At 38.2% G+C, this 27,600-nt stretch overlaps 5 protein-coding genes across 6 annotated transcripts; all 5 read left to right on the top strand.

The window, feature by feature from the left end:
- The first annotated feature begins 84 nt into the window (after positions 1–84).
- zgc:66448 (uncharacterized protein LOC327401 homolog) lies at positions 85–5,425 on the top strand. Its single transcript, XM_056763224.1, is given in 3 exon segments — positions 85–597; positions 600–833; positions 1,544–5,425. Coding segments are annotated over 3 exon segments (3,651 nt in total). The 5' UTR covers positions 85–449; the 3' UTR covers positions 4,813–5,425.
- A 1,345-nt stretch (positions 5,426–6,770) lies between these two features.
- On the top strand, positions 6,771–16,966 carry LOC130432534 (zinc finger protein 729-like). Of its 2 annotated transcripts, XM_056761938.1 has the most exons (3): positions 6,771–7,240; positions 8,394–12,284; positions 15,311–16,966. In XM_056761938.1, the coding sequence occupies exons 1-3, from the start codon at positions 6,880–6,882 to the stop codon at positions 16,360–16,362; spliced, it is 5,304 nt and encodes a 1,767-aa protein (XP_056617916.1). In that variant the 5' UTR covers positions 6,771–6,879; the 3' UTR covers positions 16,363–16,966. The 2 variants fall into 2 exon arrangements, with proteins under 2 accessions (XP_056617916.1, XP_056617917.1); XM_056761939.1 differs by lacking the exon at positions 15,311–16,966 and having other exon boundaries at positions 8,394–15,059.
- A 246-nt stretch (positions 16,967–17,212) lies between these two features.
- LOC130432570 (trypsin-like) lies at positions 17,213–18,829 on the top strand. Its single transcript, XM_056761999.1, has 5 exons — positions 17,213–17,300; positions 17,634–17,793; positions 17,955–18,214; positions 18,332–18,468; positions 18,594–18,829. The coding sequence occupies exons 1-5, from the start codon at positions 17,228–17,230 to the stop codon at positions 18,741–18,743; spliced, it is 780 nt and encodes a 259-aa protein (XP_056617977.1). The 5' UTR covers positions 17,213–17,227; the 3' UTR covers positions 18,744–18,829.
- Positions 18,830–20,001: 1,172 nt separating this feature from the next.
- LOC130432683 (zinc finger protein 429-like) lies at positions 20,002–23,340 on the top strand. The gene has a single exon (XM_056762174.1). It carries the CDS (start codon positions 20,002–20,004, stop codon positions 20,962–20,964), a length of 963 nt encoding a protein of 320 aa, XP_056618152.1. The 3' UTR covers positions 20,965–23,340.
- A 2,360-nt stretch (positions 23,341–25,700) lies between these two features.
- On the top strand, positions 25,701–27,315 carry LOC130432568 (trypsin-like). Its single transcript, XM_056761998.1, has 5 exons — positions 25,701–25,784; positions 26,118–26,277; positions 26,441–26,700; positions 26,819–26,955; positions 27,075–27,315. The coding sequence occupies exons 1-5, from the start codon at positions 25,712–25,714 to the stop codon at positions 27,222–27,224; spliced, it is 780 nt and encodes a 259-aa protein (XP_056617976.1). The 5' UTR covers positions 25,701–25,711; the 3' UTR covers positions 27,225–27,315.
- The last annotated feature ends 285 nt before the right edge of the window (positions 27,316–27,600 follow it).

The raw sequence follows: 27,600 nt of genomic DNA, 5'->3' as shown, positions 1-27,600 counted from the left end.
GCATATAGCTAATTTGTTGGATAGCTAAAACATCTAATATTGTGTTCCAATTATAGTCATCAAAATATTTAAGATATAAGAATAAAAACTCTGTATCTAAGAATATGTTCTATATAAGCTTCGCTTTTCGTTATGTGTTGTATGTGTACCAATACCTGCCATGCATGCGTGTTTTACAGAGCTCTGTAAAATCAGACATGTAACTGTTAATGCAATTGTTAATTTACAAAGGACTGACGTGCCTACGTTCACACGGTAACGTCACATGCGTTATCAGTAAATATGTTCAATCAATACAACAATAAATGTACAGTTAATAATGAAAATAAACAATTCAATGTGTCCCTTTAAATGCATCCGCAGAGGGCGCGCATGACGTCACGCACACTTCCAATCAATCGCTCGCTTCCATGTTTTTGTGGGTGGAGAAAAGATAAAAATATGTGAAAATGGCCACTGTACGGACTGACTCCGAGCAGCCATTAGAGAATGAACTCGTTAACGGTATATTCCCAGGTGATAAAGTAGAACAACAACCTGCTTCTGATGCAGATGTTGATCGTAACGTGGAGGTTTGTGCACAAGGCAGCAGCGTGAAGAAACTGCAGACGCCGATGTTCCGTCTTCAGCAGCAAATGAAAATTCGCCTCCACATGGCGCTGCTCTTTCACCAACCTACAAAGATGCGTCTGAAATGCCATGTAATTCGACAGCTAAGGTGCACGAGCAGAAGATAAATGAGGACTTGCAAAGTAAAAACGGTGAACTCGTTTCGAGTGAGCCTGGAGAGGATCGCGAGGACGCGTCGGGTGATCTGCACAATGAAAACAGAGGTAAGCACAACTTTGAATCGAGGGCACTCAGTAAACGTCACTTCTCGCTCTCTGAATGTTGTACTGTTGCAATTCACACCTATTATTAGCCCTGCTGCTCCTAACACAGAGACCATGCAGCAATTATTACTCTGTAATTGGCCTGTTCTAACCCAATCAGAAACACATCTGCCAGTTTAACCCTTTCATGCTTGGAGCTCAGGATTCGTTTGAGACGTTTTATTACTCAAAATTGCTCACATTCAGAATCGCAAGTATTTTCTGAATATCTTATACGTCAAAAACAAACCTCAACAAGTCACACATCATTGTTTTGTATAATTTGTCACAGAGCAATAACATATTAGTTTGGAATATTAACATTTTAAATACCAAGATAAATATATGAATATAATATATTATGGTATTTAATATTATTTAGTTTGGGAAAAATATACAATGTTGGACAAATATTGGGATAGCAGTAAAGTACAATTATGCCTGTATGATTTGTTGTTTACGAAAAAAAATGATAAGAATAAACAATCATGCTTATTATGTTATATGTCTTTGTTAGTGTATTTTGTAAGACTTATTAAAAATAAAAACACTTGCTATGGATGTACTATTTTTTAAAGCTTGAGAAAACCTAAATATGTCTATCTGTTTTGGTATTGAACGGCTTACGCTTCTAAAACCTTGTAGTTAATGGCTGTGTTGTCACTCCACAGTGCATGAAACCAACAAGGAAATACAGGAAAATACTCCAGAAAACTCCAGCTCAAGGGATACCATCAAAGAGACCAAAAACATACATGAAAAAACAGAGTTTCATTGCGATGGAACGCAAAAGGAGAGAGATGAGACGCTTGACCCCGACAGCATGGCAAAGGATAAGCACAAAACAGAAGAAGGAGAGGGTGTCTCTCAAAATGCTGGAACTACTATCAAGCAAAAGAAAAGCCGCCTTGTATGTAAGGAATGTGGTAAAAAATTCACCCGTCGGGAAACATACAACCTGCACCGACACTTTCACATGCACCAGGATGAGGAGGCCTCCCTCGCTTGTAAGGAATGCGGCGTCACCTTTCAGCATCGCAGCGACCTCATCAAACACCGCAGTACACATAAAGAAGACACCAAACCTACATTTGTATCAAAAGTCCGTAAGAGAAGGAGGTCAAGTCACAAAGTATACGAAAGAAAATTTATGTGTGAGCATTGCGGCATGTGTTTCTCAACAATGGTAAGGTTACATCTTCATGCTTGTAAACACAATGTGGAGAAGCCTTTTCGATGCCCGCTGTGCCGCAAAGAGTTCCAATACAGGATGTCCATAAATGCCCACATGCAGAGCCACTCACTCGACAGTCCGTATCGATGCCTAGAGTGCAACAAAGGCTTTCAAAGTGTGGAATCCATGCATATCCACCAACGATCCCATCCGGCTCTCAAACCATACGAGTGTCCAGATTGTAACATGGTCTTCAGGCATCGCTCTGTCATGGAGGACCATCGACGCAGACATGTGGAAGAAAAACCACACCAGTGCAAAACATGTCAGAAGAACTTTAAATACAGCAGCCTTTTGCAACAGCACAAGTATCTTCACACCGGCAGAAAACCGTACCACTGCGCATACTGTGATAAAAGATTTGCTTTTGCACAAAACAAGCGAGCCCACTGTCGCCAGCACAAGAAGGTCTCTGACACGGCTGATTCGGAGTCATGCATTACAAACCATAAAGTATCATATGGCGGTGATGGGGGTAAAGAAAACACAAACCATAATGTCGAGCAGCAGCGCAATTGTCCTCTGTGCCCTCAGACGTTTCATAAAGCGGCCGATTTAAGAGCGCACATGTTAATCCACGAAGCTGAGTATGAAAGAATGAGTAACGGCAAGAGCTTTGAAATGATGTATGCATGTCGGTTTTGTCCTCTCAGATTCCCAACAGAATATACGCTGCAGTCCCACATGGAAACGCATCAGACCAACGTCTTGGGCGTAAACACATCACACATCACAAATCTTGCTAATGCGGTCCCTGAGAAGCGGGACCCTGTGAATACAGACAACGCAGATGGTCCATCAGAAAGAGCATTGGGGGACCAGACAGAGAAGAAACCTTTCAGGTGTAAAGACTGTGGCAAATGCTTTCGCTACCGATCAGTGTTAGAGCTCCACATGCGCGTTCACAACAAGGGTTACCAGTGTCCGGTGTGTAAAAAGTCTTTTAGATTCAGTAGCTATTTGCAACAGCATTCGATTATTCACACAGGGAAGAAGCCATACAAATGTCCGGACTGCGGTAAGGATTTCGCATTCCATCATAACATGAGAACACACCAGAGGCTGCATCAACAAAAGCCGTTCCGCTGCACGCAGTGCCGTAAGGGGTACAGTGAAGAGAATCAGCTTCAGCGCCACATGCTTTCTCATACTGGTGAAAAACCTTACAAATGCCATCTTTGTGTGAAAAGCTTCTCTTTGGCTTATTTGCTACGTGATCACATCAATACTCATACAGGAGAGAGACCCCATCGTTGCCAGGAGTGCCACAAGTCCTTCCCTTGGCTAAGTAGTCTGCTAGTTCATCAAAAGATACACACGCGTAAGCGGCAAGGTCCGGGTCACGGTTATCCTTTATCTATACATTCTTCGAGAGGCAGAGTAAAAGAATTTGTGAGTACTGGCCGAAGAGGTAGGCCAAGGTTAGTTAGAGACTACGGAAGGACTGTGTCTCTACGACAAGGCACTCTGTCTGGTCAGATTGTACAGGCGAGAATGTTGCCGAATGTGGTTCCACAACAGTTTGAGGCGGACGGGCGCGAGCGCATGCAGCTAGGATCACAGCACTTGCAGACGGATAATTGTTCCCAGACAGTTCAGATGCAACAAGAATGGCCGTTACAAATTCCTCTGCCGGAAGAGCTGCTTCATGCTCAGAAGAGTTTATTAGAAGCCAAGACGACTAATGTTGAGATGCAGTGGCCGGGAAGTCAAATTAAAATTTCTGGCAATGATCCTTCTCCCTGGGTGAATACACCAAACTCCAGTCAACAGAAGACCTCTCCAGAGTCACAAAGGCCTTCTTCACTGGATGTCAAAACCAAGTCACCAAGATCCAGTCAAAGTCCATCAAACCAGCTGCTTAATATTCAAGACCCACAGCAGTCACAGTGGACAGCTCCCTGCAATTCAGTTCAAGCATCTAAGCCAGAGCAGTTTAATAACTCGACGCAAGATGGCAAAGGAACCATTGACTTGGATCCACCAACCTCCAACGAATCTGAACCTACTCAAGTGAGAAAGGAGGATTTGCAGAACCAGAAGTCTCCTGCTAAAGCAGAAATGGGTCAGACTGGAGGTATCATGCTGTCCACTGGTGGTTCCACTTTGCAGAACACGAATCCCTGGGGACCAAAAACATCTTTTGAAATGTCTACACCTCCCACTTGGGTTGGTGCAGGTCCTTCAAACCAGATGGGTCAGATAAACTTGCCATATACAACAGCTCGCTTTCCTCTCGGAGACAGACCTCCTATATGGGGATTTCAAACCGCTCCGGTTGTTTCCCAAGCGCTCCTAAACGGACCAGTTCAACAAGGCCACATGTGCCTGCCACAGCACATAGCCCTCATTTCTGGCCAGCAGATTCCTTTAAACCAGCCCTCATCTTTTATCTCCTCTCCGTTTCCTCCACCAGCCCTTAATATATCAGCTCCTCTTCCAATGCTTTCTGTTGGAAGTCAACTTCCAGGTCCGTTACCGCAAGGCATTTTCTTTTCCTCACAGGGAACCATAAATGAGATCCCACTCATACCACAAGTGACAAATTTACATCAGTTAGCCCAGCAAGCTGAGCCACAAAAAATTGGCAATAAAATGCCATTTCCTCCAGATCACCTGTTCCAGTGCATGATCTGTGGTTGTTCCTTGCCCGGAGACTTAGAATTACAAATGCATTATATGCAACATGCACAGCGAGATGTCTGAATTTTATCACAAAACACACAAAAAAATCACTTAACATTATACACACAATAATAGCTCAGTTTAATAGATCAGTTGCTGTTTTATTGTACGCGCCGTTAAGGTAATGGAATGTGTGTGTTGATGTAAAAAAAAATGTTTTTAATCCATTCATTAAATTTCCAGTAGATCATATCTTTGTTTCACATGCTTTATTTTCTACAAACCAAACGTTGGCGCGATCATTGATACCCTTTGATACAATTTATGTTTTTTTTAAAATATTGTAACACAATATTATATTTGATTACCCTATGATAAACACAAACTCATAGGGGCGGTTTCCGGGACAGGCCTTAAGACCAGTCCCAGACTAATTTAAATGCTGAAGGTGTGTTGATCGAAAACAACTTTCACTGATATATCTTCAAATATATTGGTGTGATTGTTTTGTCACGAGATGCACGCCAGTAATGTTACCCTAACCCTTAATTTCTTTCAAAAATGACATAAATATCCTAATTAGACTAAAACCTTGTCCTGGTTTAAGATAATCCCTGTCTGAGAAACCACCCCATAGTCTGTTTTTTCTATCAAGTTGCTGACATCAAGAAATAATACAGAAAGTATTTTACAAGCTAGCTGGTATGTCTGATCCATTAAAAATGTTAATATTAGTCAGTTTTGTAAATTATAAAGGTGAATTATGGAGCACAAAACGGAACATAGTAAAACTGTGCAGTGGGTATAGCCTATGTCTATTTTTTTATTTCTGAAATGCTTTATATATTTTGTCCTATTTCTTGTATCATACAGTCCAAGATTATGTTTATATTTAGTTCATACTGTTAACATTGAGGGCACAAAACCAGCAATGATGACTTAGCTGTTTGCACATATGGTACACACTGACCTGCGTAAAAGCACACACAGTTTGCAAATTTATGCTTGATTTTTTACCACCACTATATATATATATATATATATATATATACACACACTGTATGTGTATTAAATAGCTGAGTCCTTGCCATCCTCTTAAAGGTTTTATTAACAAAATATAAAAGTTATACTTTTTGGTTGATTTTCATAGAGGTGGATAGGTAGTTATGACAATAAGAAGATGGTATAAATATTATAAACCAGGAATGTTTTTTTCACATACTGTATAGTAAATAAACAAAACTACACAAATTTACAAATAAGCAATAAGACACTGTAAAACACTGCCAAGAAACCATAGAAACAAAACATTGCACATAATATATGTATATAGAATATATGAGGGGGTTAAAAACAGACTATTTATAAATTTTAAGGGACAGTTCACCCAAAAATGAAAATTCTGTCATCATTTACACACCCTCAGATTGTTCCAAACCTGTATAAATTGTTCCGCTAACCACAAAGGAAGATATTAGGGAAATGTCAGTAACCAAACAAATCTCATCCCACATTGACTCCCATAGTATTTATTTTCCCTACTATGGCAGTAAATGGGGGATGAGATCTGAGACATTCTTCCAAATATCTTCCTCTGTGTTCATCGAAACAAAGAAATGTATACAGGTAAGTAACAAACTGAGGGTCAGTAAAGGATGATTTTTGGGTGAACTGTCCCCCTTAAGTATGCAACATAATATTTTACATTACATACGATTAAATGTTAAATATATTATTATAGTGGTTGGACTTAATAAAAATTAAATCTCCCATATTGATTATTGGTTATTTTATCATTTCTTATCCAGTAATCACCAATGATAACAAGTGCTTGACACCACACCATTCATGTGCTTTTTTATAGAAGATGCGAAAAATATTTTTCACCCCCTTATGAGAACAAATTAATTAAAATGCACACTGAAATGTACAACGCATAAATAGATATTATTTTCCAAATTGTTATCCATGGGCCCAACGTCTGCTTTTCAGCCAATCAAAATAGTCGTTCTGCACGGACGTCACATAACGTCATTAATATTCATGATCCTATCTTTTACCATAGTATGATCCGTAAGTTTGCCTCCCAACAATACGGTCCTTTGCCGCGAAAAGTGCGGTACTGTTCCTGGGCTGGCTACAGCCACAATGGCTGCTGTTTATTCGGAAAAGGAGGGTAGTTTGCTATCAAATAATGAAAGATCGTCCACTGAATATGAGACGGCCGCAGTCCAAGAGGTTAGCGTTGATCCAGTTAGCAAAATCAAAATATTTAATGCTGAAAACACCACCGAAGAAATGGAATTAGCTCTCAGTGGCCCAATAGTGAAAGCCCAGGGCCACGCCGAAGTTGTTGAAACCAATGCTGCAGTTCCAGCCGTTAAGATTAAAATAGAAGAAGTGGATGAAGATGAACGTGTTTCTGTTTATCTGGACGAGGCCAACGAAGGATCGGATGGTAGGACCACCAATAAAGAAGACTTGTCCGAGAGAGATAAAATTGCCGATGGTAAGCAACTTTTTGTTGTTGACAACCTTTGTAGACATTCAGGTTAGCTGTACTCGCTAGCATATAGCCAGTTATTAGCTTGTCATACTTGCTGTAAACGTTAAGGGTCACTTATTAACATCGACCTATGCTTACACAACATTTGAGTCTGTGTAACCACACAGTTACAACTAAAATATGTCAATTACTGTAGACTTGTAATGCGCCAAAATAACACTCATAATCCTTATTTTTTGTTGTTGTTGTTTTGTTGTATTGTTTTGTTTTAAAACGGACATTACGCGTTGTCATGAATAAATAGCGACAAAACATCAGCAGTGCTGCATGCCAATGTGGATTTTCAGTTTTATAAACTGGGATGCGGTCTGATATTATTCAATAGTTTCAGGTTGTTCGACATGAGGCTTTGCGAACTGGTGTGATTTCACAACGACATGTGTTTTTGCCTTCAATTAAAAACAGTCTTTTTAAGCAGATCTGCAGTTATTGTATCACACAGGTTTTCAGACAGCATCAAGAAATGCGTTCCTCCTTAAATGATACTGCCGTCTCGCTCTGTTGCCGGTAGATGGCAGGCTTTACTGTTAAATTCCCGTCAAGTAGGCCTACTTAAAATATAAACAACAACATTTTAAACAACGACTTATCAGTGTTTTGATTAATATAACTAGTGGGTTGTTTTATCTTGTAAAAATGTAACGTAAAATGGTTTGTTGTTTGCAAGTTATTTAAGGTGGAACAGAGAATTAGAATAACAGGAATAAATGATCGTTGCTAGGCAACAGGTTTGCTCAACAAAGCTGCAAGCCAGATTACGATATCAAATTTGATCGACGTGTTCATTTACAGTGTACAGCAAAATGTAATTGATGAATTTAACTATTGTTTTATTGTTTTATGGCTTGGGTGAAGAGGTCTAGTAATTTTTTGTAACAGAAATGATTATTATACACTTTTTTGTGTTTGTTATGATTATTTTCTGTTGTGCTGTATCCAAATAAATAATTTTTCGCAGTATTATTTTTCTTTGGTTATTTACATTAATAGCTTTCCTAACACAGTATTATTTGTTGGCTCTATACATTTTTATCTTTCTCCTTCCTTTGGAAACAGGCATCGACCTGACCTCCCATTCTCCCCTTTCTGTTTTTAGGGGATTGGCTATTTTGCTGTGAGGATAGCAGTGTGGCCTTTGGGAACAAGGAGGGTTACCTAGAGCAACATAGGGAGAAAATCCACGACGGTCCCATAGTCTGCCTGGACACAGATTCACAATGGGATAACCTGCTCGTCTCAACAGATGGAGGCCAGAGAACATTTTGCTGTGCTGTGTGCGGACAGAGGTGTTCAAGCTCGAAAGAGTTTTTTCAACATCAACTTGAGCACCGGAATCAAGAGATCAAACAGGAGGTAGATGCTGACTACCGCAAGGGTATGGTAAAACCGAAAAGATTTCAGTGCAAGGATTGTGGGAAAGCATTTTTCTCTATTGGTCAGTGTCTCAACCATCAGCGATCTCATAAACAGGCCTCAAAATCTGTGTTTCATCAGCTTGCCCATTTAAAGAAAAAATCATTCCAGTGTCCCACTTGTGGACGCTGTTACTCTCGCGCTTCGGCCCTTGACGCACACCGTCACTGCCATGAAGTGAAGCTGGTGAAATCCAAAAGCTTTGAAACAACTGAAAAACCTCCGTCACTTATTGATGAGCCAGAACAAGCTGAAATCAGTGAGGCAAAACTTGAACAGACTGGCGATCATCAGCAAAATGTGTATCAGTGCATCTGTGGCAAATCTTTTCGGACAATGGGTGGCCTTGGAACGCACCAGAGATTCTCACGCACCTGTTCAAATGGGAAGGTAAAAGTAAAGGTAAAGGAGAAAGTCAAACATCAGTTTGAATGCTCTGAATGTGATAAGACTTTTGTTAGCACTGCGGCTCTGACAGCACATCAGCACTGGCATAAAAGACGATCTGTCGCCGATGGCCAGCTATACAAATGTACAGAGTGCGGCAAGAACTTCACTTCGCTCTCGTTCCTCAATAACCACCAGACAAAATTTCACAGCAAAGAGCTTCCAGCAAAATCATTCCTTCATCAAGTTTGCCAGCTTAAGAAGAAAGCGTTTGAGTGTCAGGAATGTGATCGCCGGTTTTCGCGGTTGTCCGCTCTGCAGTCTCATCAGCTCTATCATACCGATGTCTTCCATGACATTGCAAAGAGGGGCGAAGTTAAAACATTCCAGGATGAGGAAGAAGACTATGCTTTTGGCTCCACCGTGTATTCTCAGCACAAAGAAAAGACAGTGAAAAGCTCCGATGAGGTTCTAGATGTTGAGGCTATAGATGTTGATTATGAAATCGTCCGCGTCACAGCCTCAGACTATGTTGTGAGCAATAGTGGTCAGGATCCAAATCCAGACCTGGTGTTGTTGTGCGAATCTGACCAAGAGGAAAAGGATGAAATTAGTTTGAGCTTAATGCAGACAGGTGCATCTACAGCGTCCCCCTTGCAGTTGTCTCCAGATGATGTAAAAATTGTACAGATTGATTTTGAGCATTTAAATGAAGAAACGTTAAAAAACGATGTAATAATGAGCAAAAGTTCCCCTCAAGATTCTGGGTTGTATACCTGTCCACGTTGTGCCCAAACATTTGTTAAAGCTTTGTCCTTGCATCACCACATGCTTTGGCAAAAAGATTGCCATAAATTTAAAAAGGAAAAATATGAGGACAGATTTGGTCACAAATCATACCAGCTTTCAGATCTGGATAAGAACGGTATTAAAAATGAGGAGTGTGGCGTAAGCTTTTCCAGACTGTCTGCATTGGAGTCTCACCAACAAAGTCACAGGATTACAGAAAAAACATTTGCATGCTTGCAATGTGACAGAAGCTATTTAACTGCAGCTGGTCTATGCAATCATCAGAAAGTTTGCTGTGGGAGAAAACCCAGCGTTCAAAATGTCAAAGAAGAAGAAAAGACGAAACATTTCAATCCAACCAAGTCACTTTTGGGCCCAAAGGTTCATCACTGTAAAAAATGTGGCAAAGGTTTTTGGTCTTTGGGTGCTTTTGATCATCACAAGCAGTACCACGTACAGTGTGCAGATGTTGAGAGGTCTACATCTGAGCCTGAGACTGGTCATATTCGACGCAGGAAGAAGAGTCGGGGGGGCCGTAGGCATGGCCATAGGAAAGAATACTCCAAAGAGAAATATGAATGTGAAGTGTGTGGTAAATCGTACCACATGCTTGGTTGTTTCCTTAAACACAAGCTGTCCCATGATGCCAATGGTCTTCAGCGTGCTGTCAAGTCTTTTGATTATCAACTCGAAAACTTGAAGAAGAACTCGTACCAATGTCCCGACTGTGGAAAGGGTTTCTCCCGTGCCATGGCACTGCAGTTTCACATGAAGTGCCATGGCTATGATAGTGGCCTTCGTGGGATTGATTCTGCTCATTTGCAACTAAGTCCTAAGAAGCTTCGAAGCCCAACATCCAATGCTTCATTTACGGGTGATTTATTGCTAGAAAATCATCAAAAAAGGTGTTCAAAACCCAACAAAGACGCGGAATATCCACAAGAATGTGAAACAACAGGAATAGAGGAGCAAGTTGCATCGTCTCAAAATGCTGAAAATGTAGTGGTACATAACACGGATACCACAACAGAACAGAAGAAAACATTAGCCAGTTTGAAGTATAAGTGTCGTGACTGTAACAGAAGCTTTTCGGTGGTTGGTGCGCTTAACTTTCACAAAAGGATTCACGTCAAAGGTTATACATCTAAGAAGTTAAGAGCTGAACCAGCACGGCAGCCGAAGGTTGTAAGGGTAAAACTAGAGCCAAGTTTACCAAACGCGCCTTTCACTTGTCCTGAATGCGGAAGATTCTTCAGCACAAATTCAGCTCTTGGCACACATAAGCGTTGGCACAAAGACAAAAAATTTGCCAGATTTCTGTCAGGAAGTTATAAGAAATGCTCAAGGAAAAGTGTGGACGGTGGACCTTATTTGTGCAATTTATGTGGCAAGGGATTCTTCTACCTTTGTGTTCTTCGCAGGCATCAGCTGCATCACCCTCGGATGGAGTCTCAACACCATGAGCAAGCTGACCGACAATCAAAGGACCGTTTCACCTGTCCAGATTGTCCAATGTTTTTCTCGAGTGGGTCTCTTCTAACGGCTCATTTTACAGACACGCATGGCAAGCTTGATCATACTGAAAAAGTGCAGTCTGAGATCTCCGATACTGGGGAATCAGGTCCACCTCTCCAAAAAAAGTGCAAAATGATCACCAAGAAAGAGAAGCGCAAGGCGCGGTATAAGTGCCCTTACTGCCCTAAAAGTTTCTTGAATGAACGTGGTCTTCGTGCACACAAATGGCAGAAACACCTCAAGGTTGAAGAACAACCTACTGCATCTCGTGAGGAGCGTGTTTTTACTTGCTCTCCATGTAAGTTGCTTTTCGCTTCTGAGGAGGCTCTTCATAACCACAAAAGCACTTGCAATGCAAATAAGAAAAAGCTGAAACCATCTACAGAAGAGGAACCTATTCAAAACATAACGACCAAATGTTTTTATAAATGTCACAAATGTGCTAAAGATTTTCACAGCGAGGAGCAGTTAAATGCACATAAGGAGCTGGCAAAAAGTCGACCACACACTTGTGCTCTTTGCTGCCGTGGTTACTGGACTGAAAGCCAGCTGCAGCAGCATCTCGCATGGCACGATGAAGTACGCCGTCGCCTCCCAACCGAACTGAGATACAGACTCGGTACTTCAGGGTCCAAACTGAAGGCTTTACCTCATAAATCCACATCCAAGGTCAATTACTCAGTGCTTTCTAATCCAGAGCACAACTTTCAATGTCAGGATTGTGAGAAAAGCTTCTTGTCACCTGAAGCTTTACAGCAGCACCAGGCTGTTCACAAATCTGAGGAACCGTTTCAATGTTCTCTGTGTCCACAGATATTTCATGATATCCGAGATCTCATTGACCACCATCAGGAGTGTTTGGGTGATAAGGAGAGAAAGGACAGTAAGTTGATTCCTCCAGAAGGAGATGCTGGGAACCTGACGTGCATTGAGTGTGGGCATTCCTTTAACAAGGAAGAAGAGCTGCATCAGCATTATATTGCACATGCACGTGGAGAGTTCTGAAAATATATGTATAAAGTAATGTATAAATATGGAATGGTGATACTTTTTCTCCATCACAGATTGAACATATTAACTGGTTTATTTTAACACTATAACCACTGTATTGTTATATAATGTTGATTGTTGAGTACAGTAAAACTGTTTGGAAAACAGGAAAAAGGAAGATGCTTTTAGTTTTAACTGTTTTGCATAAATAGAGGTAGGGAGATGAAAACATGGCTGCTGAAATCAGAGCATTACTATAAGTATGTAAAATTATGTTGTTACTTTGAATCTTATTAGATCTCTGTTATGTAACCGATGGCCATGCTGTTCTCAAGGTAACTCTTCTTAATATGTATTTAGACATTTTCCTCACGTTTTCCTGCAGTTTAATGTCTATATTATTGCTTTGTTGTCACCCTGAAAGAGTTTTCAATATTTGAAACTGACAAGGTGTTTGTTAAATATGGCTAGTAAATGTTGTTGGAGTTGTTAAAATGTTTTTTCTAAGCATCCATTAAATCTGAATATTATGCTTGAATCTTTTCATCTATGATTTTGATTTGTGATTGTATATTTTGTGTCATACACAATCTGACAAATTGTGGCATTGTACCCTTAATGTTATTTATGGTACAATGTTAAGCCTGATGTCACGCAACACCATATATGGAAGGTCAAATACTGTTTCTGGGTCCACTTAACAACCAAACAGTCTGACCTTGAATATTTTAATAACATTTTCAAAAATGGGACAGTCCACCCAAAAATGAAAATTCTGTCATAATTTACTCAACCTCATATTGTTCTTAAGGTGTATACATTCCTTTTCCTTGCTTAAGACAAAGGAAGATATTTATAAGAATGTCAGTAACCAAACAGATCTCATCCCCCATTTACTGCCATAGTAAGGATAATAAATGTAATGGGGGGTGTGATTTGTTTGATTATTGACATTCTTAAAAAAATCTTCCTTCGTGTTTAGCAGAACAAATTTATACAGGTTTGCACTTTGGAACAACCTGAAGGTGAATAAATAATGACAGAATTTTTGTGTGAAGTCTTCCTTAAGTCTTTCCACACTTGTAGGACATGCACAGTATTTCTGTTGAAAATTTACCGACGATACTGGGACAAGTTAATTTTCTTATCAATATGCATTGCAACATACTGGTTGGATATTGATATTAAGAATGTCTAAGCTGCAACTGCTGCCAAAGGCAGTGCTTTGTTCCAGTGCATTAAAACCCATTTTCATTTGTATTCATGGCATGTTGAAGCATAATTAAGAATAGTGACCATTTGAAGAACTAAAGCATTATAAAAGACTGACTTGTAAAGAATGTGATATCTTGATATTTGTTTGTTTAGGTGTGTAGTGACTTTTGCCTAGAAAACATTCCAAATTAGTGAGAATCTTTTAGACATTAAACATTGTTTTGCTTGAAGAGGAATTAAAAGTAAATGCCACACAAAGAGTGGACTTCTAAAGCCACAAAAATAGTACCATCAAGATATCAATCCTCAAGATTTGACTATGACCAACAGTATATTAAACCTGGTCTCAAGGAGTTGCGTACAAAAGATTGTACATATTTCCCTGCTGACACTCATTGTCAGATGTTTTATTTTCCCGGTCTCAAGGAGTCGCTCACAAAATATTGTACATATTTCCCTGCTGACATACTTTATGTACTGAATGTCTTAATGACTACTAATGTTTTATTTTGCTCTTATGGTACTTTATCTGACCTGCTTTTGCGAGTTCACATGTATATCTATTATAAAAACAGTGAATGTAAATTCTTCATAATTGTTCAATTAAAATGGTCATAATTTCAGTAAAACTGTGTTTCTTCATTGCCTTTATCGATAGGAATTGCATGTTTATTTTTTCATCGATAGGACAAGAGCTGTGGCCTCTTTTAACCAGTATGCATATTAAATCTTGGATCAACAAATTCTTGCTCAAGTACAGTACAGATCTGTTCCATTTAGTTAAGCTGAACAACAAAATTATTTACATATTTATTTACCCCCTATAGCAATCGTTTTGTTGTGTTGCGTTTGTAATAGCATTTTTATGTAGTACTTGTAGTTATTTGGCAGCATGTGAGGTGAACACTATTGGTCAATAGTGCATGACTAAAGCCTATTAAAGGCATCCACATTTTTGAAATTAGTTTTTTGGAGATCAATGTAATCATGTTAACACAGTTATTTCATTTATTACCAAGTAAAAATTCTTTCTATTGAATTTCTTTTTGAAATTGATGATTTGAAAGAAAAACAATATGAGACCACCAAAGATGTATCAGTATTTTAGTAGTCACAATGTAATTCCAGTCATGTCAGAGCCATGAGTTTCTGTCGACATGGGTTTCCTTTTCCTGTTTCCTCCACAGTCCATGCAATTTTGATGAACTCCCCAAAATAGTTATAAATTTGTGGTGTTATAATTATTTTGATACATTTTCTACTTTTCTAAAAATGTTGAAAACCTTAAAACTTATTAACTGTATTGCATATCAGATACTATATAGCACTTCGGAGAACATAAGCAACGCTGGTCGAGAAGAACTTACTTTGTACAATCTAAACACTATACAAACGTCTAAAACAAATGTTAAACAAATATCTTGAGGATTTCATTATATATGTACGATTTTTTTAATGAAACCGGAAGTGCCTCTTGGCCAGTGTTTTCATCTTGCAAAATGAAATCAAAATCAACTAGATACCACTTTTTGAGTTATACCTTTAACATTGCTGTTGTGACTGTGTGACATATTACAGAGTGAAATTATTTTGTAGCATACTGTTGCAGTCGGTGCAAAAACTCTGTTTATATAGATATGTTAGAATTGGATTCATAACATGGTCATGTGTTAATGCTATGAATCCTCTTTCTGTCCTTTCTAGTGATTGTCCGAAGTCAGGTGGAGTCTATCTATTATAAAACTGAAAGTGGTCTGAGGTGTGGACAAAAGATGAAGAAAGTTAAAGAAGAACAACACAACCTTGAAAGCTTTAACAGTTCCTGTCAAGTGAAACCCTCAGAGACCCCCACCGTCCAGCCTTGTGTTATTATGCGGTCAGCAGAAGAAAAGTCTCTTTACCGTACAAACAGGATCTATGTCTGCCCCATCTGTGGAAAGGTCTATTCCTACCTGGAGTCTTTCAGAAATCACCAGAAACTGCACATGATTTCAAAGGCCCAGCTTTCAGAGTTCAGTTGTCAGAAATGTAAGAAAACGTTCTCTGGTCCATCCAGCCTCGCAATTCACATAAAGTTTAACAAGCGGTGTGTTTCCGAAGAACCTACCAACCATCGCTGTGACCAGTGCAATAAATCTTTCTCTTCTGTCTGGAAATTTGAAGCCCATCAGGAAATGCACAAGCTGAGGCCTCACCGGTGCGCCATATGTTCTAAATGCTTCGTCAGTTCAGAAGGATTAAAAAGACACTTGCTTGGCCATGATAACAAAAAATACCAATGTGACATCTGTCAGAAATCCTTTCGGGTACCAGCTGAACTCCGGTACCATTACAACATTCACACCGGTGCCAAACCTTACACATGCAATTTTTGCCACAAGGCTTTTGCACAACTAGGAAATCTGATTACACATCGGAAAACGCATCTGACAGTCTTTAAGGAAGGAGACGATGTTCCCCTGGGGGAAAACAACACTGTTTTCATAGGACAGAATCAAGTATTGGTAATGAAAAAAGATATTTTGGGAACAACGAATGTTGTCTGTCAAGAAGGACTAGACAACAACTTTTCTTTATTTGAAGGTGAATCATCTGACAAAACTAACTTTTCATCAGAGTTTTTAGATGAAGAACGGGAACCTTCAAATGAGGCGTTGGAAGTTGAGGACTGGGAGTGTTTTGAATGCGGTGCACATTTCCGTGAAGAGGCTGAACTTCACATGCATTATATGAAACATGCAAGGGGAGAAATATGACATCTTCAGTTTGACATTGTGTAACAGTATTCTAGGACATCAAGTCGAAGTTAAACCTAAGACCAGCGTTATTCCTAACAGTATTGTCAATGAGAGCTTTTTCATGCTGAAAACATGTTTTCCTTTTGTATGATTTACTCATCACTCCAAAACACAGTCTTTCAGTTATTCTTGATGACAGTATAACATGCCTTTTACTATAAAATATGAATGTTTTTATTTTCAGATGATGATTTGTTTCAGGTTACTGATTTATATTTTTGTGAAACATGAGATGATTTTCGATACGCTTTAATCTTCAAGTCCTTGGTTTAGTAAGCATTAAAATATGATGCAGTTTTTAACACTTAGGTATTGCCTTAAATTAGTGCTGTTTATGTCCAGTGTTATTATATAATATACTCACATCTCTAGTATAAGTCTTGGTGGTTGGATTTTTTACAGTTTACTTTATTGCTATAAATAAGGTGATGCTTAGTTGTTTTTTCGAGTTCATTTTGCACATTGATGAGTCAACCCATGACCAACACAAAACATGATTTTGATACATGGGTATTTCAACGTGTCAACACAAACAGTTATCAATAAACATATATTAATCAAATCAACGGCACTTTCTTAAGTTTCACAGCTGTAAAATGGTGTTTTCCGAGACCAGTCTCTGCATTTTATTCATCTTTATACTTTCATGAGTGTACACTACCTTGGATTTATCATGTCTTTGGAGAACTGTGATAAAAACTGTTTTCACAGCTGGACAATTCCCTCTAAATGATTTGTCATTTTCTCATTGGTTGTTAATGTTGATAAATTGATGACTCTGCACATTAATCTTTTTCTATTCTTTGCACAATGCTCTATATAAATGTGTCTGCTGTTTTTGTTCTCCACTTTTGAAATGAAGACTATTGTGTTTGCTTTACTGGTGGTGGCTGTGGGTAAGCAGATCTCTCAATAAATAATTTTTCTGTTAAATATATTTGTTTCTTAGATCTGGGCTGGGTTTCCCTTTCCCTTCGTATCACTACGTCATTCTTAAGAATATATCGCTACCACTCTTAAAGTATAAATTAAAAATGACGTTGCGTTTAGAAGGTTCAGGAAACCCAGCCCTGGTCTTTAGGTTTTATAGTCATAGGTCTGGACTCTATATGACGCCAGCTCCAGTGATCAAGTTTAACCACAAGAGCCTCGACAAGCTTTAAACAGTGATTTAGTTTGCTTCATCAGTTATTATGTGCACTTTGTAATAAAATATTTTTTTGATAAAGCCGCCAACACAGATGATGATAAAATCATCGGGGGTTATGAATGCTCAGCTCACTCCCAGCCCTGGCAGGCTTACCTGACTTATGATAATGGGGAACGTTGGTGTGGAGCATCTCTGATTAATAAATATTGGCTTGTGTCAGCTGCTCACTGCTACATTCCGTGAGTATTTATATTGTCTAGTTTAAACATCACTACAGATTGAGACAGTTGCCAATGCTCGTATACTATCTTAGCAATATGTCTGTACTGCCAACCTACAAATAAACTCTTTGGGTCGTTGCTGCCTGAAACTAGTAATATTGAGATTCTTTGTCAAATAGACCTCCTCGACTTGTAGTCGTCATGGGAGAGCATAACGTCCTCATTAATGAAGGCACAGAGCAGCGATTCTACCCAGAGAAAGCGATTACTCACCCAAACTATAATGCCAACACATACGACAACGACATTATGATGATCAAGCTGAATCAGCCGGCCGTCTTCAACCGCTATGTGAATGCAATCCCTGTGGCGACCAGCTGCTCTTTGACAGGGGAGCAATGCTTGGTTTCTGGATGGGGCAATCAGATCAGCCCAGGAGGTGAGATGGACGATAAATGAAAGTTCTTTCAATGCTTGAAATGACAAAAAACTGTTAAAAAAAGCTACGTACAGCTGTTACATTTATTATAAATATTATTTTGCTGTTTTTTTCCAGTTGACTATGCGTCTGTGCTGCAGTGTTTGAATTTGCCGGTACTCGCAAGACAACAGTGTCAATCCATTTATGGTTCCAAATTTAGCACTAATATGCTCTGTGCAGGATTTTTGGGGGGGGGCAAAGACTCATGTCAGGTATGTTCTCACAGACAGGTGCATCATTTTCTGCCTTTTGCATGACTTTTTAATAAACTTTGCTGCTCTGAACTGATAACTATTTTAAAATATTTCTCCTTTCCTTTTTCAAAAATTCTTTTTAGGGAGATTCTGGTGGCCCTTTTGTGTGCAGTGGTCAACTGCAAGGAGTTGTTTCCTGGGGCTATGGCTGCGCTCAGCCAGGCTATCCTGGGGTTTATACTGAGGTGTGCCGCTACATTAACTGGATCAACAGCATCATGGAAAGCAACTAAATGTTTGCTCAGCCTGGTTGGCCTTTGTAATTCAAGATCATTTTATTTCTGAAATATCTATTAATAAATTAATCCTTGGACAGATATACGATCTAATATATTTTATTTAGATGTGGACCGTATGTCTTCAGAGTTTTTAGCATTAATTTTAACCAAACTATGCATTATAATATATTACATTTATATAATATATGCAATATATTTTGTATGATATAAACATTTTACAGTCTGATTTAAAAGGATAGTTCACCAAAAAAGTACTTAATCATTTACACATCCTCTAGCCATTTCTATGGCTTTCCTATTTCTGCAGAACACAAAATAATATATTTTAAAGAATGTTGGTAACCGAACAACGGTGGTGTCCCCATTGACTTGCATTGGTTTGTGTCCATACAATAGTGAATGGATATTGCTTTTATTCTGTTACCAACATTCTTTAAAATATCTTATTTTGTGTTCTGCAGAAGAAAGACAGTCATACAGGATTGAAATGTCTAAACGGTGGGTGAATGATGACAGAATTTTCCTTTTTGTGTTAGCTATCCCTTTAATTGATCTTTCTAATGGAACTTACAGAAAAAAAAACTTTTTTAAGATATATAAGATGTTATACAGTGTAATAAAAGTTGTACGTGACCAAATCAAAATCCATCTCAAGTAGAGATGTCACTTTCTCTTTTCGATCATTATCAGAAAAGAAGATACTGAAAGCTGTCAGTAGGACAGTACCCTTAAAAAGATGCTAAGATGTAGCATACCAGTAGGTACAGATTTGTATTAATTTGGTATCAATATATTCCTTTGATTACCACTAGTATACTCTTCAGGTAAAAAAAGTGTACTTTTTGAAAGAGTGACACCCTATTAACAGATTTGTGCCGGTTTTTGTAAGAGTGATGGAAAATGCATAGTTCTTAAAAGTATTCAAAATAATTAGATTCAGGTTTTATGTTGACTCTATAAGAGAAAACAGTTTTCACTCAGTTATCATTCATATCATGAGGCATATAAAGAAATTACAAATTAAAATTGAATTTATATGACCTTTTCTATCATAATATAATGAAATCAACCTTTCAGAAGCCCATTTACCAGGCTAATTGGTTATTATTTTAAAAATATATAAGAATACACCCCAATAACATAAACAAGATGTAACTATGGGAACCTGACATTATGATATATCAGACACTATGATATCAGTTGCAAAACGTGAGTTTCGAGTGGGTCTCTTCTAACGGCTCGTTTTACAAACATGCATGGCAAGCTTGATAATACTGACAAAGTGCAGTCTGAGATCTCCGATACTGGGGAATCAGGTCCACCTCTCCAAAAAAAGTGCAAAATGATCACCAAGAAAGAGAAGCCCAAGTGGCAGTATAAGTGCCCTTACTGCCCTAAAAGTTTCTTGAATGAACGTGGCCTTCGTGCACACAAATGGCAGAAACACCTCAAGGTTGAAGAACAACCCACTGCATCTCGTGAGGAGCGTGTTTTTACTTGCTCTCCATGTAAGTTGCTTTTCGCTTCTGAGGAGGCTCTTCATAACCACAAAAGCACTTGCAATGCAAATAAGAAAAAGCTGAAACCATCTACAGAAGAGGAACCTATTCAAAACATAACGACCAAATATTTTTATAAATGTCACAAATGTGCTAAAGATTTTCACAGCGAGGAGCAGTTAAATGCACATAAGGAGCTGGCAAAAAGTCGACCACACACTTGTGCTCTTTGCTGCCGTGGTTACTGGACTGAAAGCCAGCTGCAGCAGCATCTCGCATGGCACGATGAAGTACGCCGTCGCCTCCCAACCGAACTGAGATACAGACTCGGTACTTCAGGGTCCAAACTGAAGGCTTTACCTCATAAATCCACATCCAAGGTCAATTACTCAGTGCTTTCTAATCCAGAGCACAACTTTCAATGTCAGGATTGTGAGAAAAGCTTCTTGTCACCTGAAGCTTTACAGCAGCACCAGGCTGTTCACAAATCTGAGGAACCGTTTCAATGTTCTCTGTGTCCACAGATATTTCATGATATCCGAGATCTCATTGACCACCATCAGGAGTGTTTGGGTGATAAGGAGAGAAAGGACAGTAAGTTGATTCCTCCAGAAGGAGATGCTGGGAACCTGACGTGCATTGAGTGTGGGCATTCCTTTAACAAGGAGGAAGAGCTGCATCAGCATTATATTGCACATGCACGTGGAGAGTTCTGAAAATATATGTATAAAGTAATGTATAAATATGGAATGGTGATACTTTTTCTCCATCACAGATTGAACATATTCACTGGTTTATTTTAACACTATAACCACTGTATTGTTATATAATGTTGATTGTTGAGTACAGTAAAACTGTTTGGAAAACAGGAAAAAGGAAGATGCTTTTAGTTTTAACTGTTTTGCATAAATAGAGGTAGGGAGATGGAAACATGGCTGCTGAAATCAGAGCATTACTATAAGTATGTAAAATTATGTTGTTACTTTGAATCTTATTAGATCTCTGTTATGTAACCGATGGCCATGCTGTTCTCAAGGTAACTCTTCTTAATATGTATTTAGACATTTTCCTCACGTTTTCCTGCAGTTTAATGTCTATATTATTGCTTTGTTGTCACCCTGAAAGAGTTTTCAATATTTGAAACTGACAAGGTGTTTGTTAAATATGGCTAGTAAATGTTGTTGGAGTTGTTAAAATGTTTTTTCTAAGCATCCATTAAATCTGAATATTATGCTTGAATCTTTTCATCTATGATTTTGATTTGTGATTGTATATTTTGTGTCATACACAATCTGACAAATTGTGGCATTGTACCCTTAATGTTATTTATGGTACAATGTTAAGCCTGATGTCACGCAACACCATATATGGAAGGTCAAATACTGTTTCTGGGTCCACTTAACAACCAAACAGTCTGACCTTGAATATTTTAATAACATTTTCAAAAATGGGACAGTCCACCCAAAAATGAAAATTCTGTCATAATTTACTCAACCTCATATTGTTCTTAAGGTGTATACATTCCTTTTCCTTGCTTAAGACAAAGGAAGATATTTATAAGAATGTCAGTAACCAAACAGATCTCATCCCCCATTTCCTGCCATAGTAAGGATAATAAATGTAATGGGGGGTGTGATTTGTTTGATTATTGACATTCTTAAAAAAATCTTCCTTCGTGTTTAGCAGAACAAATTTATACAGGTTTGCACTTTGGAACAACCTGAAGGTGAATAAATAATGACAGAATTTTTGTGTGAAGTCTTCCTTAAGTCTTTCCACACTTGTAGGACATGCACAGTATTTCTGTTGAAAATTTACCGACGATACTGGGACAAGTTAATTTTCTTATCAATATGCATTGCAACATACTGGTTGGATATTGATATTAAGAATGTCTAAGCTGCAACTGCTGCCAAAGGCAGTGCTTTGTTCCAGTGCATTAAAACCCATTTTCATTTGTATTCATAGCATGTTGAAGCATAAATAAGAATAGTGACCATTTGAAGAACTAAAGCAATATAAAAGACTGACTTGTAAAGAATGTGATATCTTGATATTTGTTTGTTTAGGTGTGTAGTGACTTTTGCCTAGAAAACATTCCAAATTAGTGAGAATCTTTTAGACATTAAACATTGTTTTGCTTGAAGAGGAATTAAAAGTAAATGCCACACAAAGAGTGGACTTCTAAAGCCACAAAAATAGTACCATCAAGATATCAATCCTCAAGATTTGACTATGACCAACAGTATATTAAACCTGGTCTCAAGGAGTTGCGTACAAAAGATTGTACATATTTCCCTGCTGACATACTTTATGTACTGAATGTCTTAATGACTACTAATGTTTTATTTTGCTCTTATGGTACTTTATCTGACCTGCTTTTGCGAGTTCACATGTATATCTATTATCAAAACAGTGAATGTAAATTCTTCATAATTGTTCAATTAAAATGGTCATAATTTCAGTAAAACTGTGTTTCTTCATTGCCTTTATCGATAGGAATTGCATGTTTATTTTTTCATCGATAGGACAAGAGCTGTGGCCTCTTTTAACCAGTATGCATATTAAATCTTGGATCAACAAATTCTTGCTCAAGTACAGTACAGATCTGTTCCATTTAGTTAAGCTGAACAACAAAATTATTTACATATTTATTTACCCCCTATAGCAATCGTTTTGTTGTGTTGCGTTTGTAATAGCATTTTTATGTAGTACTTGTAGTTATTTGGCAGCATGTGAGGTGAACACTATTGGTCAATAGTGCATGACTAAAGCCTATTAAAGGCATCCACATTTTTGAAATTAGTTTTTTGGAGATCAATGTAATCATGTTAACACAGTTATTTCATTTATTACCAAGTAAAAATTCTTTCTATTGAATTTCTTTTTGAAATTGATGATTTGAAAGAAAAACAATATGAGACCACCAAAGATGTATCAGTATTTTAGTAGTCACAATGTAATTCCAGTCATGTCAGAGCCATGAGTTTCTGTCGACATGGGTTTCCTTCTCCTGTTTCCTCCACAGTCCATGCAATTTTGATGAACTCCCCAAAATAGTTATAAATTTGTGGTGTTATAATTATTTTGATACATTTTCTACTTTTCTAAAAATGTTGAAAACCTTAAAACTTATTAACTGTATTGCATATCAGATACTATATAGCACTTCGGAGAACATAAGCGATGCTGGTCGAGAATAACTTACTTTGTACAATCTGAACACTATACAAACGTCTAAAACAAATGTTAAACAAATATCTTGAGGATTTCATTATATATGTACGATTTTTTTTAATGAAACCGGAAGTGCCTCTTGGCCAGTGTTTTCATCTTGCAAAATGAAATCAAAATCAACTAGATACCACTTTTTGAGTTATACCTTTAACATTGCTGTTGTGACTGTGTGACATATTACAGAGTGAAATTATTTTGTAGCATACTGTTGCAGTCGGTGCAAAAACTCTGTTTATATAGATATGTTAGAATTGGATTCATAACATGGTCATGCGTTAATGCTATGAATCCTCTTTCTGTCCTTTCTAGTGATTGTCCGAAGTCAGGTGGAGTCTATCTATTATAAAACTGAAAGTGGTCTGAGGTGTGGACAAAAGATGAAGAAAGTTAAAGAAGAACAACACAACCTTGAAAGCTTTAACAGTTCCTGTCAAGTGAAACCCTCAGAGACCCCCAGCGTCCAGCCTTGTGTTATTATGCGGTCAGCAGAAGAAAAGTCTCTTTACCGTACAAACAGGATCTATGTCTGCCCCATCTGTGGAAAGGTCTATTCCTACCTGGAGTCTTTCAGAAATCACCAGAAACTGCACATGATTTCAAAGGCCCAGCTTTCAGAGTTCAGTTGTCAGAAATGTTAGAAGACGTTCTCTGGTCCATCCAGCCTCGCAATTCACATAAAGTTTAACAAGCGGTGTGTTTCCGAAGAACCTACCAACCATCACTGTGACCAGTGCAATAAATCTTTCTCTTCTGTCTGGAAATTTGAAGCCCATCAGGAAATGCACAAGCTGAGGCCTCACCGGTGCGCCATATGTTCTAAATGCTTCGTCAGTTCAGAAGGATTAAAAAGACACTTGCTTGGCCATGATAACAAAAAATACAAATGTGACATCTGTCAGAAATCCTTTCGGGTACCAGCTGAACTCCGGTACCATTACAACATTCACACCGGTGCCAAACCTTACACATGCAATTTTTGCCACAAGGCTTTTGCACAACTAGGAAATCTGATTACACATCGGAAAACGCATCTGACAGTCTTTAAGGAAGGAGACGATGTTCCCCTGGGGGAAAACAACATTGCTTTCATAGGACAGAATCAAGTATTGGTAATGAAAAAATATATTTTGGGAACAACGAATGTTGTCTGTCAAGAAGGACTAGACAACAACTTTTCTTTATTTGAAGGTGAATCATCTGACAAAACTAACTTTTCATCAGAGTTTTTAGATGAAGAACGGGAACCTTCAAATGAGGCGTTGGAAGTTGAGGACTGGGAGTGTTTTGAATGCGGTGCACATTTCCGTGAAGAGGCTGAACTTCACATGCATTATATGAAACATGCAAGGGGAGAAATATGACATCTTCAGTTTGACATTGTGTAACAGTATTCTAGGACATCAAGTCGAAGTTAAACCTAAGACCAGCATTATTCCTAATAGTATTGTCAATGAGAGCTTTTTCATGCTGAAAACATGTTTTCCTTTTGTATGATTTACTCATCACTCCAAAACACAGTCTTTCAGTTATTCTTGATGACAGTATAACATGCCTTTTACTATAAAATATGAATGTTTTTATTTTCAGATGATGATTTGTTTCAGGTTACTGATTTATATTTTTGTGAAACATGAGATGATTTTCGATACGCTTTAATCTTCAAGTCCTTGGTTTAGTAAGCATTAAAATATGATGCAGTTTTTAACACTTAGGTATTGCCTTAAATTAGTGCTGTTTATGTCCAGTGTTATTATATAATATACTCACATCTCTAGTATAAGTCTTGGTGGTTGGATTTTTTACAGTTTACTTTATTGCTATAAATAAGGTGATGCTTAGTTGTTTTTTCAAGTTCATTTTGCACATTGATGAGTCAACCCATGACCAACACAAAACATGATTTTGATACATGGGTATTTCAACGTGTCAACACAAACAGTTATCAATAAACATATATGAATCAAATCAACGGCACTTTCTTAAGTTTCACAGCTGTAAAATGGTGTTTTCCGAGACCAGTCTCTGCATTTTATTCATCTTTATACTTTCATGAGTGTACACTACCTTGGATTTATCATGTCTTTGGAGAACTGTGATAAGAACTGTTTTCACAGCTGGACAATTCCCTCTAAATGATTTGTCATTATCTTATTGGCTGTTAATGTTGATAAATTGATGACTCTGCACATAAATCTTTTTCTGTTCTTTGCAAAATGCTCTATATAAATGTGTCTGCTGTTTTTGTTCTCCACTTTTGAAATGAAGACTATTGTGTTTGCTTTACTGGTGGTGGCTGTGGGTAAGCAGATCCCTCAATAAATATTTTTTCTGTTAAATATATTTGTTTCTTAGATCTGGGCTGGGTTTCCCTTTCCCTTCGTATCACTACGTCATTCTTAAGAATATATCGCTACCACTCTTAGAGTATAAATTAAAAATGACGTTGCGTTTAGAAGGTTCAGGAAACCCAGCCCTGGTCTTTAGGTTTTATAGTCATAGGTCTGGACTCTATATGACGCCAGCTCCAGTGATCAAGTTTAACCACAAGAGCCTCGACAAGCTTTAAACAGTGATTTAGTTTGCTTCATCAGTTATTATGTGCACTTTGTAATAAAATATTTTTTTGATAAAGCCGCCAACACCGATGATAATAAAATCATCGGGGGTTATGAATGCTCAGCTCACTCCCAGCCCTGGCAGGCTTACCTGACTTATGATAATGGGGAACGTTGGTGTGGAGCATCTCTGATTAATGAATATTGGCTTGTGTCAGCTGCTCACTGCTACATTCCGTGAGTATTTATCTTGTCTAGTTTAAACATCACTACAGATTGAGACAGTTGCCAGTGCTTGTTTACTATTTAAGCAATATGACTGTACTGCCAACCTACTAATGAACTCTGTAGGTCGTTGCTGCCAGAAAATGTAGTAATATTGAGATTCTTTGTCAAATAGACCTCCTCGACTTGCTGTCCACATGGGAGAGCATAACGTCTTCAGTGATGAAGGCACAGAGCAGCGATTCTACGCAGAGAAAGTGATTCCTCACCCAAACTACAATGCCAACACATACGACAACGACATCATGCTGATCAAGCTGAATCAGCCGGCCGTCTTCAACGGCTATGTGAATGCAATCCCTCTGGCGACCAGCTGCTCTTTCACAGGGGAGCAATGCTTGGTTTCTGGATGGGGCAATCAGATCAACACAGGAGGTGAGATGGACGATAAATGAAAAGGTTCTTTAAATGCTTGAAATGACAAAAAACTGTTAAAAAAAGCTACGCCAAGCTGTAACATTTATTAAACATGTTATTTTGCTCTTTTTTCCAGTTGACTATGCTTCTGTGCTGCAGTGTTTGAATTTGCCGGTACTCGCAAGACAACAGTGTCAATCCATTTATGGTTCCAAATTTAGCACTAATATGCTCTGTGCTGGATTTTTGGAGGGGGGCAAAGACTCATGTCAGGTATGTGCTTCACAGCAAGGTGCATCATTTTCTCCCTTTTGTATGACTTTTTTATAAACTCTGCTGTTCTGAACTGTTTTAAAACATTTCTCCTTTCCTTTTTCAAAAATTCTTTTTAGGGAGATTCTGGTGGCCCTTTTGTGTGCAGTGGTAAACTGCAAGGAGTTGTTTCCTGGGGCTATGGCTGCGCTCAGCCAGGCTATCCTGGGGTTTATACTGAGGTGTGCCGCTACATTAACTGGATCAACAGCACCATGGCTAGCAACTAAATGTTTGCTCAGCCTGGTTGGTCTTTGTAATTCAAGATCATTTAATTTTATTTCTGAAATATCTATTAATAAATTCATCCTGGGACAGGTATATGATCTAATGTCTTTTATTTTGATGTGGAGAGTATGTATTTAGAGTTTTTAGCATTGCTTTTAACCAAACTGTGCATTATAATACATTACATTTATATTATATATGCATTAAATTGTTTATGAAATAAACATTTTGCAGTCTGATTTAAAAGGATAGTTCACCAAAAAATGATTAAATCATCCTCTCGTCGTTTCTATGGCTTTCCTTCTTCTGCAGAACAAAAAAGAAGATATTTTAAAGAATGTTTGTAACCGAACAACGGTGGTGTACCTATTGACTTGC

Source organism: Triplophysa dalaica, chromosome 12 (assembly GCF_015846415.1).
Source record: "Triplophysa dalaica isolate WHDGS20190420 chromosome 12, ASM1584641v1, whole genome shotgun sequence".
Lineage (NCBI taxonomy): Eukaryota > Metazoa > Chordata > Actinopteri > Cypriniformes > Nemacheilidae > Triplophysa > Triplophysa dalaica.
The sequence above is the reverse complement of the archived record's forward strand: the minus strand, read 5'-3'. Positions and strand labels throughout refer to the sequence as shown.